Here is an 11,884-nt window from a genome sequence, read left to right on the forward strand (position 1 = left end):
GTCCTGTGCTTCATCATTAAACCCCGGTTTTCATGATGTCATGCGATTGCGTCCTTCCTTCCTCGTCTTCTCATCACGTCTGTTCACCTGCCTCGTCATGCCAGCATGGTTGTGACACAGATGAACATGTGCAAAAAATACAGTTTAGCATGCTTTAAAGGACACAGGTTCTTTAGGCTTCAGATAAATGAAAGTGTATGTTTTGTGAGAGCTACCATGTCGTCTGTAAAATGTTTAATTAGAAGGCAGCGTTATATCAAGAAACATCACTAGATGGAACCTGCCTTATATTAAAAGTGAAAGTGAAGTGATTGTCATTGTGAAACACTGCAGCACAGCACACGGTGCACACAATGAAATGTGTCCTCTGCTTTTAACCCATCACCCTTGATGAGCAGTGGGCAGCCATGACAGGCGTATTTGCCTCTTGTCTCTGTTTTTGCTGACTTGTTCATACCCCAAGCCCCATTTTAATTTTCTGTAGCCACCTGGAATCATTTTATTTGAAAATTAAACATCTCTCCCGCTCTCCCGCTCTCTCGCTCTCTGTCTGTCTGTCTCTGACTGCCTTTCTCTCTCTCTCTCTCTGTAGGAGTTGTCAGAGCATGACAAGTCTGTTCAGTAACACCATGTCTCCAGTTAAAGACGAGGGATCTGGTTTGTCTCGTCGTCCGAGCAACCTGAACAAACCCCCCCTGCGCACTCTCTATGATCTGCTTCTTGCTCCTATGGAGGGGGTGAGTGTGCCACACACACACAAGGAGACATACCTTCACACACACGCACACACGTTTTAATGTCAGCGTTTGCACATGTCTCTCAGGGTCTGATGCACTCCAGCGGCCCGGTGGGTCGCCACAGGCAGCTGGTGCTGGTGCTGGAGGGTGAACTCTACTTGATCCCATTTGCCTTGCTGAAGGGCAGCTCCTCAAATGAGTACCTTTACGAACGCTTCAGCCTCATCGCTGTGTCATCCATACATGCACTGGCAGCTGGTACCAAGGTTAGTGAATGGGAACTGAATTCATCAATGACTTAGCAAACCAATTTTGTGTGTGTACTTGACAGAGTAATGATTGGACGAACCATGCCTTCTTCCCCATAGCTGAACCCAAGGCGGCCGTCTGCATGTGGTGGTGGCGTGGGCTCTGCGCTAGTGGTGGGCAACCCTCGCCTTCCCAGCTCGGCCATGGAGCGCTGGTTGTGGGGTCCCATGCCCTCGGCCCAGGAGGAGGCCTCCATGGTGGGGGAGCTGCTGGGCTGCCAGCACCTCTGCGGTCCCACCGCCACTAAGGAGCGTGTGCTGGCTGGTCTGAGCCTGGCTGAGTGTGCCCACTTTGCCACCCACGTCTCCTGGAAGTTAGCCGCTCTGGTGCTGGCACCTAATCAAACAGGCCCGGTGGTGGAGACGGGCGGAGATCGAGGTGGAACAGGCGGGAGGAAGGGTTCACTGAGCAACACGGGTTTTGCCGTGGGTGACGACGGCAGCGATGTGGAAAGTGTGTGTGACAGTCCCTCCCTGCAGGAGTTCCTGCTCACGGCAGCCGATATCCTGGACTTGAGGCTGCCTAGTAAACTGGTAGTGCTGGGGTGAGTGGACTGTATAATGTGCATATGTTATAAAAGGACAGTTTTAGTATACGTCCAACTTTGCATGAACCAATTTATTAATGCAGTACCCACATTTCTGTAGCTAACTGTGCAGTTTATTATTGTAATTTCTTGTAATTTGTATTTTTAATATATTATTTTATACCAACATACATGCACACCCCTATATCTCTGTATAGTATATATAAACTGTACACTCATATTTGTTTAGCTTATCAGTCTTTACTAAAATTAACCATAAAGCTGTATTCAATGTAATCCATTAACTAATGATATATTAAGATGGCATAATAGTATATATTTATGGACTATTTCTTATTGTATTATTCCTCTTTTTCTTTTTCCTGGTCACATTATACAGTGACAAGCATTTATTACCTACCTGGCTGCTGACAAAATTATGTAACTTAATGCTCAGCCACTGCTGATATTGCAGCTCTCTCTTGGGTATAATTGTGTGTGCATGTTTTTTTGGCTATTCATTTGTTTGTGTGTGTATTGCAGCTCTTATCAGGAGTCTTGCAGTAAGATGACAGCAGACGGTGTGGTTGGTCTGACACGTGCATTCCTGGCTGCCGGTGCTCAGTGTGTGCTTGTGTCACTGTGGCCCGTCCCGATTGCTGCCTCGAAGGTGTTCATCCACGCCTTCTACACATCCCTGCTGAATGGAGCCAAAGCCAGCGCAGCACTGACTGATGCCATGAAAACTGTTCAGAACAGCGCCACCTTTTCCCACCCCTCCAACTGGGCAGGTATGGGACAGATGTTACTTTGGTACAAACCTTCTAGTGACCCTACATGACAACTACAACACAATAATAAAACATTTCGGTGTGTGTGTTTTCTCTCTAGGCTTCATGCTCATTGGCAGCGATGTGAAACTCAACAGTCCCTCGTCCCTGATTGGCCAAGCCCTGACTGATATCCTGCAATACCCAGAAAGGGCCAGGGATGCTCTGCGAGTCCTTCTGCACCTGGTACACACACTCCCAAACGCACACATATCCATATATGCAGATACATATACTGTCGGAAAAACCTTAAACATGATGCTTGTAGTGCGTAGGTATGTTTTTGGAACTATGTGTGAAATGCTTGATACCATGCCGATTCACATTCCACATGCGTGTATGTACAGTACAGGCCAAAAGTTTGGACACCTTCTCATTCAATGTGTTTTCTTTATTTTCTTTACCATTTACATTGGTAGATTCTCACTGAAGGCATCAAGACTATAAATGAACACATAATAAATAACTGAAAACATGTTTTATATTCTAGTTTCTTCTAAATATCCGCCCTTTGCTCTGATTACTGCTTTGCACACTCTTGGCATTCTCTCGATGAGTTTCAAGAGGTCGTCACCTGAAATGGTTCTCCAACAGTCTTGAAGGAGTTCCCAGAGGTGTTTAGCACTTGTTGACATCTTTGCCTTCACTCTGCGGTCCAGCTCACCCCAAACCATCTAGATTGGGTTCTGGTCCGGTCACTGTGGAGGCCGGGTCTCCACTTTTTGTTAAGTACATAACTAATTCATAGTTTTGATGCCTTCAAATAAAGAAAACACATTGAATGAGAAGATGTGTCCACACTTTTGGCCTGTACTGTATGTGTGAAACAGCATACACATACACTCCTTTTTAAATGAGATTTTGGCAGTTGAAACTGTGGTCAAACAGTGTCAATTCTAGTATAAACTGTACTATACAGTGGACAAAGAACAGTTCTTTTCATTAAAATATGTCAGTTAATGACTTATTGACAAGCATGTCCATCATTTCACATCAGTACACATTCACTGTTTTTTTTTTTTTAAGTTTTTTAAATAATTATTGAACTGATTGAAAAAAAAACATTTTATTGCCTCTGAAGACGTTTTGTGGTTCCGTCTTCTGCTCTTTGCTGCCCTCAGGTGGAGAAATCTCTGCAGCGCATCCAGAATGGCCAGAGGAACTGCATGTACACGTCTCAGCAGAGTGTGGAAAATAAAGTGGGTGGGGTCCCCGGCTGGCAGGCCCTGCTCAGTGCAGTGGGCTTCCGACTTGACCAAGCAGCGTCCGGGGTGCCTGCTGCTGTGTTCTTTCCCACTGCGGACCCTGGGGACCGGTTGCAACAGTGCAGTGCCACCCTGCAGTCACTACTGGGTACAGAGACACAGATGCATAAAATTTAATGCACTTACCTGCCATATTAACTCTTTTTAATTAAGACTGTGAATGTGAGGAACATGCTTGCCTTAATCTGTGCTTCCGTGTGTATTGCAATTAGCAAATGCAATTAGCAAAAAAGCTAGATTTTTTTTACAAATAATGTGAAATATGTTTGTTGAAACAATTTTTATTCCCATTGGCTTTCCACAGGTCTTCCTCCCCCTGCCTTACATGCTTTGTGTAAACTGGTCACAGTTTCAGAGGCTGGAGAGCAGCTCATCAGTCGGGTATGGATAATGGCTCCAATTACATTATCAAACATCACACACTCTATATGTAATGACCCCATTTCCATTTTGGCCTCAGCACTGGATAAGTAATACATTGCAGCAATTATTAGATTTCATAAAATGTTTCAATAGAAATGCATATTTAACTATAATTGAGTGAACAAATAAACAAATGTTTTTTTTGGCTGAATAAAATAGTCAGAAGTGAAGTCAAATGCACAACATGAAATATAATAATGGTTGAAGGAAGAGGCATATGAAAACATTATGACAACGCCTTTCAGTGCTGTAGACTTTTCTTAATTTACATGCTGCAATACCCTAGTTTGCCTAAGGCCTGTTCTCTCTCTCTCTCTCACTCTCTCTCTGGTTTTAGTTAAGGTGGAACTGGAGGGTTTTGTTTTGGTAATGTTTATTCCCATGTTTCCTTTTTCAACACTTTGACTGATGTTTTGTGACAATGCCGGGATGATGCGTGCATTGTTGTTGGGCGAGACTGGAACGGCACATTAGATTTTATCATTGAGTGTAATGCTGAGGAACCTAGTGTTCAGTCCTCTGGTTAGTCTCTCTATTACAGTACAGAGGTTCAGCCTCCTGGACATGTTAAAACACCTCGCAATGAGGACATTTGGATCGGATCCAAAGTGGTGTCGATAGTATTAGTGCAGCTTGTTTAGATAGGTTGTATGTGTCTAACCTTAACTTTGGTAAGTGGGTTAATGAATATTTTGTCTCACTGGTGGGGTTTTCCGACCACCATTTGGTCACTGTGAACATGAGCATGTTTGACACTTCAAGGCGGCACCATATGTTAAGCTGTTTAAGACACTTGTTTTTGTGAACATATTCTAAAATTTTGGACATACTGGAGGGGGCAAAAAAATGTTTCTTTTGAGAGTCTAAGGCAATGGTGGGAGGTTGGGAAGACACAGATAAGGCACTCCGCATGCTCTAAAAGGAAGGTGCACAAAGCTATTCGGGAGTCGGATGTAAACTCTTTAGAGACAGCCTTACTTGTAAGGAATGATACTGACCTGCAAAATGATTTGAGACAAAAGAGGAGGCATTGGGGGAGTATGTAAATGACAAGGTGAGAGGAAGCTTTGGTGAGGACATGGACACACAAAGGGGCTTCATCAGCAAGAATGAACTTGGACAAGAGTGAGGCTTACTGGGAGCTTGGCACAAGGCAGAGATGGAGTGAAACCTCTGGGTGTTTTTGGCGTATGATGTTTGACTAATGGAGAAAGTGTGCACCGGCTTGTCTAAATGGGTAATGGCTATAAGGGCAGAGTGGTTGTGGCCAACAACCTGAGGGCCTTGTCACATATATGCACCGTTCTGCAGCGTCTATCAGGACTGGTACAGCAGATCTCCAGAAGATGCTGCTGGATTATGTTTGGTCCAGGCAACACTGGATCAGCTTGGCTGCTTTGTGGACTCCAGATGCAGGGCCTTTCATTTTCTGGCACTCAGAAACTGCTTTATAGGCATGGTGGGCACTGGATGGACACTGCATCTGTTTCCTTGAGGAGGGCAGATGGTATGGGACTGCTCTGCAGGACCTTGCACCCTTTTATAGGAGACATGGAAGGTCCTTGTGGTGGGTTTTTTGAAAATGGTTGTCTTTCCTGGATTGTAAGTGTGAATGGTACTTACTTGCTTTCATTTTGTGTGGTCCATCATGCGTTTTTTTTTTTTTTTTTTGAGTTTTAGTTTTTTGATTTTGTAAAATAACTGTAATAAAGGAGGATTTTCTCTTGCTCTCTCTCTCTCTGTCAAGTGCTCAAATTTGCACACACTAGATCCTTGGGAGAAGGAAAGGTGGAGATGAGGAAGATTAGTTGCATTTGTACTTTCATGTTTGCTTTCTTTTACCTTCCTTAAATTTCTGTGTAACCAACATAGCAAAGCTCAGTTGACTTTTGGTATTTTGCTGTAATATTGCTGTGCTACTGAAGAACAACTGTCATATGGTTTTCACTGTTAAGTAAATTAGTAAATTAGTCAGTTACAGAAACTCAATGTAACCAGACTGATTAGCTTAAATGCAAAAAAATTATTTTGTAGAGCAGCACATGTTCATCTGTAACATGAACAAATTAGCGCAACACTAATGAAATGAGAAAGTGTGCGAAACACTTGTTGGATGAATTTGTATTTGCATGTTGTTGTTCCCCCTTGTCCCCTTGAATGCATGGCATTCTCCTCTTACCTCCATTCCCTCTTCTTCTATCCCTCTGCTCTATCCTGTGGACTGAAGGCTGTTAAAAATATGGTGGGAATGGTAAGTGTCTTTGTTGTCAGCCCTCTTCTTCCCATTTCCATTTTTTCTTTACATGACTGACTAATGTTTAGTAAAGCATTTAACACCCTTGACAACGTCAAGTGCTAGTTGTGTTCATGCTTCAAAACATTCACATGAAAGAATATGCACACACTCCATCCTTAATGAATCAATTATTTAAGCAGGTTCACCTGAGGTCATGAACCGGAAAAGGGGACAAAAGAGTTGCTTAGAACATGAACAGAATTTTCTGGTGATGTGGGCATCACAAAGCGAACACTGTTTTTCGGCAAGACCTAAGCCCATTAGGAACAGCAGCCCTCTGGTGAAACGGACCCCGCAGCTTTATCAGAGCCCTACGTCTTCATGGTAATCTAAAACACAAGGCCAATCCACGTGAGCCAGGATCAAATCACATAAGGCTTGCCTGCTGGACAGTGTCAGACAGGATGAAGAATTCTTATTAAAAATAAACATAAAAATAAACATAAACGTAAGCCCTTTAATATTGCATTAATCAATGAGAAGCTATAGAGTAATTTTTGGCACAGTTACAGGGTGCTGCTGTTCAGCCAACAATAGCTTATACAACTTGTAATATAAAGTACACGATTTTTATGCTTGGTAACATTGTGTTATTTATAGCATTTGACTGAGTTGTACTCAGTAAATTTAAGGTCAGAACTACCATTGAAATTTATAAAAAAATATTTAACACAGGTTTATTCAAACTGTTCATTCACACTGTTCATGCTGCCTGCATGTCCGCAGTAAAAAATCCCATGTATCGACGGCTGAGCAGGCTGGGTTGGAGCAGGTCCATATTTATTTGATCCTCACAGGCGTTTACAAGACATGAGCATCCCAGATAAAACTCACTTAACTAGCATTCCCCCCCGAGGCCCATCAATCTACCCCATCTTCTGCCTAACGGTGGGCGAACGCCTGCTATCGGCCATGCTGAACTGGGCGCAATGCATGCAGGTACTAATCTTCACTGCATGTCTGCAGAACTTTACACTGACATTAAACTTGGGGCTGTGGTGACCTAGCGGTTGAGGAAGTGGACCCGTAATTGGAAGGTTGCGGATTGAAATTTAGAACCGCCAAGGTGCCACTGGGGTGCCACTGAGCAAGGTACCGTCCCCCACACACTGCTCCCCTGGGCACCTGTCATGGCTGCCCACTGCTCACTCATAGCGATGTGTGCTGTGTTGTGTATCACAATGACAATCACTTCATTCACTTTAGACTCTGCTGTTAGAGTTGGTTTACTCTTCATAGAGTTGTTAATACTCTCTCTAGGTTTACTCTGAAATATTGACATTCCATTTTTACTGTGTAGTTTGCAGTATTGGGCAAACCGTTCTATTAATTAAATCAGAAAAATGCTGCTATGCTGCTAACATTTCACTACCATCAGAAACTCATTTCAAAACAATTCACCATCGCTCTCTCTCCCTGGTTGTTTATAATCTCGTTCTGCCATGTGCCATTTGACCCTCAGCTCCATCAAGTCCTGGTACAACTGCAGGCTGGGGAAAAAGAGCAGGATTTCTCTCTCCTGCCCATCCAGGTGTCCATCACTGTCCTGCTCTGGAGACTGCCCGGCTGTCATGAGTTCCTGGCGGCTCTGGGTAAGTCAGTAAACGGTGTCAACTGTGCTAGCCTTACATTAGAAGTTACACTCTAAAAGTTTTTTATATTTTTGAAAAACTACAATCTCACAGGCTGTTACATTTAAATACAGTCACAGGCTAATCTCAGGCTATGTTTTTGAGTGTGGCTCTTGCAGGTCACTATTTACAAGACTCTTTCCCATTTCCTGTTTAAAGCACTCCCTGTTGTTGTGTAGTCAAGGTCAACTTACCCATTGGTTGTTGACCATGCTGAATTTTAGTGGCCTGTTTTAGTCTAGTCTTTGCATCAAACTGTCATTTTAGTCTTAATTAGTCTGAGTCACGTCCACACTCATTTCAGTCTAGTCAAACTTTAGTCGACTAAAATGCTGAGCATTTTATTAATTAATTTGTCAGAATTATCCATGAATATTTTGACATTTTAGTCAAATTTTTGTTAATGAAAATTCTATTTTAATCTCTCTATAATTTTTTTAGTTATGCAATTCTTTTTAATCCAGTTAATATAGTACAAGCACCTAGTAGAACAGATTAAAACAACATTTTCTTTTTGTCAAACCCATTTCATAATTAAAAGAAAAACTGCAGAAACTGCAATATAATAAATCAATAAAACAAGAGGAAATATCGCCTTATCTCATTTTTGTCAACAAAAACGAAGAGACATTTTAGGCTAGTTTTTATCTTGTAAATCATATTTAATCACGTTTTTATTACAATATTACATGGCATTTTGTTATAGTTATCGTCACATGACCAGCATTTATGTCTCGTCTCGTCTTCATTACGTCCAAAGGGTTCGCTGATAAAGATCATAAAGATCATAAACAATTGAGATGTCAGGGCCACATTGCAGCTCCCACAAAAATAACCTTCCTGATTTTATTAAGATTTGGAAAGTTAATTCTGTTATTCTGCTGTGTAGCAAAATATATAACAATGGGAAGGGGGACTAATGTTCATTTCCAAGTTCAAACTTATGGGTTCTGTTGGCAAGGGTGGGGAAAATACATGGGGAAAAAATCAGCCTGAAAACAATATGAAAGTGTAACTGAATTCTAAATATACAGTTACATACTGGTGTAATTTCTAAAAAAAAGACTGATCGTGTATTAAAAAAAGTGATGTATTTCAACCTCCTGTGTCCTGTTGTGTTTCCAGGCTTCGATCTGTGTGAGGTGGGTCAGGAGGAAGTGATCCTTAAAACAGGCAAACAAGCCAACCGTCGCACCATGCACTTTGCTCTGCAGTCCTTGCTGGCACTGTTTGGTAAGTGCCAATGTAACTATGCCACTGCAGATTGCAAAAGCCCTGCATCTAAATGAAATAGTGTGGATAATGGGGAAGGCTAGTTTTTAATATTTTTTAATGTTTCCTTATTCCTGCTACAGACTCAACTGAGCTTCCCAAACGCCTCAGCATGGATAGCTCATCCTCCCTGGAGTCCCTTGCTTCAGCTCAGTCCATCTCCAACCCTCTGCCTCTGGGATACCCCAACCTACCTTTCTCCCCACCCTGTCCTGACAGCCTGGCCTCTGATGCCATTTCTGTCTACAGCCTCAGTTCCATCGCCTCCTCCATGAGCTTTGCCTCCAAGTCTGAAAGCGACTTCCTGAGCCATAGGGGAGCCAGATGTGGTCTGGGGGGTCCTTTTTCTTCCCACAAGCACCATCATGGTGTCTCCCGAAGCCGCTCGTCTCCTCAAGGTACAGTGGGAGTTGGAGGCCGAGGTGGAGAGGAAGAAGAGTATGAAGGTTACTCCATCATCAGCAGTGAACCACTGGGCAGCCATTGTGATTCCCTACCCCTGCCACCAGGACACAGTCAGAGGCATCGACTGCACCGAGGAGGGAGAGGTGCTGGTGTTGGTGCTGGGGTTGGGTTGGGGCAAGGTTACACAGCATCTGTCTCCTATAAGGGTAGTGTCAGCACACCTACCTCCCCCCTCAAGGCCAGTCCAAACTCGCCCTCCCAAAAGGCAGGGAAGGTGATGAATTCAGACATAGGTGAGTCTGACCACTCAAGTGCTGAGACCGATAGCACCGTCAAGTCCCAGGAGGGCAGAGTGGAAAGGACCGCATCCCTGGACCCTCAGCAGTTGGCCCAGAAGATTCTGGAAGAGACACAGAGCCACCTCCGCACAATGGGTAGCTTGCAAAGGGGAGTGGCTGAGGGTATGGCAGCCACTGGACCTGCATCCACTCCAACAAGGAGTTCACCTGGTCCAATTCCTCTTCCTGGCTCGGTTTTCCGTTCATCAGAGACCAGCGCATTTAGCCGGCCGCCCAGCAGGGCAAGTCTTCGGGAGTGGCCGAAACCTCCTTCACGCTCCTCTTCCATGCAAAAAATTAGCTCTGGCTATAGCAGCCCTGCCCATTCAGACTCCTCTCTCAAAGAGCCCAGCCAGCCATCACCTCCCACTCTTGAGGCGCTTGGCCAGTTCCGCCTCAAGTACCCCAGTTCCCCCTACAGCGGTCATATCTCCCTCTCCCCCAACAACGTGTCGCCCAGCTCGGGCCACCAGTCACCTGCCGGCAGCGCACCCTCCCCTGCACTTTCCTACTCCTCTACTGGCTCCGCCTCCTCTGCCCACACCGACCCCCCAGACCTGGACCGTCTGAGGAGGGGGGTCATCGACGAGAAGGTCCAGGCCGTGCACAACCTGAAGACCTTCTGGGCCAGTGCAGGGACCCAGCAGCAACAGACTCCTTCTGGGCCAATGCGGGCATTGCACGGCATAACCGCCCCTGTGCTTTCAGGCACAAAAGACGTTCTCAGTTTGCTAAACCTGTCCCCGCGCCACAGCTCGCCTGCCGATGGACAAGACAGCCAGGAACTACTGAAGCTGGCCAAGGGCTCTATTGTACACAATGGCACTGACCCTCTCCGGGTAGCACCATCTCCTACAGCCTCCACCAGGAGCAGCCCTGGAGGGCGTCCAATCCGACTGCCCACCACAAATGGTTATAAGTTCCTCTCTCCTGGAAGGTTCTTCCCCTCTTCTAAATGCTGAGGATTTTTTATTGGTCTTCTATTCTTTACGTATAATGTGCTTGTTCTCAAGTGATGAGATAAAGAGTGGTGTACTTCCTGCAGGCCCTGGAATGGACTGTTTGACTTTATTTACTACAAGAAAGACCAATGAAAGTCAAGCCTTTGAGCATGGAAAGTGCTGAGACAGTGTGTTGTTCCTGTGCCCTCAGTAACCACTGTAATTCATTAAGACACAGAAGACCTAATACTGTGTGTGTAGGAACTTTTTTGTAACCTATTCATCACAGCTGAGACTGATTTAAAATGTCTTTATTATTATTATTATTATTTTAATATATTATTTTTATGTCATTATTATTATTGTTGTTGTTATTATTATTGTTATTATTATTTTGTAAATTAAACAAAGTGTTTCACAATCAATATTACACATTTTGATATTATTAAAAAAGCAGAAGTGCACCATGTGAAAATAGCTATAAAATGTTATTTTTATTGAAACTTCAGACAAAAAAAGGGCATTTGGCCTAATCTTTGTGAATTGAATGTCTTCTTTGCAGCATGATTACATTATTCACTGTTAAATACATGTAAGTATCATGTGTGTTTTTTTAAAGCTCACAACCTTTTCAAGACAAAAAGTCAAACACAACCCTAGACGTCCTTGTCCTTTACCATTAAAATTGTTTCAATAAAAAATAAACACAACATGTTGTTTTATTCATCATGCTTATCTTAATCAGAATCAGATCAGAATCAGATTATCTTTATTATCATTGTAACAAGTACAAAAGTTGTAAAAATAATGATGGATTTCCATCGATCTCCATTTATTTGCTTCTAGAATTGTTTCTTAATTACGGTCCAAGAAGTAATGGTCCGAAACACAAGAATGTCATTGTCACAAAA

At 43.5% G+C, this 11,884-nt stretch overlaps 1 protein-coding gene across 3 annotated transcripts in view; it reads left to right on the forward strand.

Moving 5' to 3' along the window:
* LOC114789864 (tetratricopeptide repeat protein 28-like) overlaps positions 1–11,699 on the forward strand; it is a 122,206-nt gene extending 110,507 nt beyond the window's left edge. The window contains exons 14-24 of one of the 3 annotated variants that reach the window (XM_028979292.1): positions 593–737; positions 824–1,003; positions 1,106–1,590; positions 2,116–2,363; positions 2,464–2,588; positions 3,524–3,755; positions 3,972–4,048; positions 6,318–6,341; positions 7,849–7,978; positions 9,143–9,250; positions 9,373–11,699. In XM_028979292.1, coding sequence (XP_028835125.1) covers positions 593–737; positions 824–1,003; positions 1,106–1,590; positions 2,116–2,363; positions 2,464–2,588; positions 3,524–3,755; positions 3,972–4,048; positions 6,318–6,341; positions 7,849–7,978; positions 9,143–9,250; positions 9,373–10,994 — 3,376 coding nt within the window. In that variant the 3' untranslated portion in view covers positions 10,995–11,699. The remainder of the gene's footprint in view (positions 1–592; positions 738–823; positions 1,004–1,105; positions 1,591–2,115; positions 2,364–2,463; positions 2,589–3,523; positions 3,756–3,971; positions 4,049–6,317; positions 6,342–7,848; positions 7,979–9,142; positions 9,251–9,372) is intronic. The other 2 variants (XM_028979306.1, XM_028979298.1) reach the window with 2 other exon arrangements.
* The last annotated feature ends 185 nt before the right edge of the window (positions 11,700–11,884 follow it).

The sequence above is a fragment of the Denticeps clupeoides genome, chromosome 1 (assembly GCF_900700375.1).
Source record: "Denticeps clupeoides chromosome 1, fDenClu1.1, whole genome shotgun sequence".
Lineage (NCBI taxonomy): Eukaryota > Metazoa > Chordata > Actinopteri > Clupeiformes > Denticipitidae > Denticeps > Denticeps clupeoides.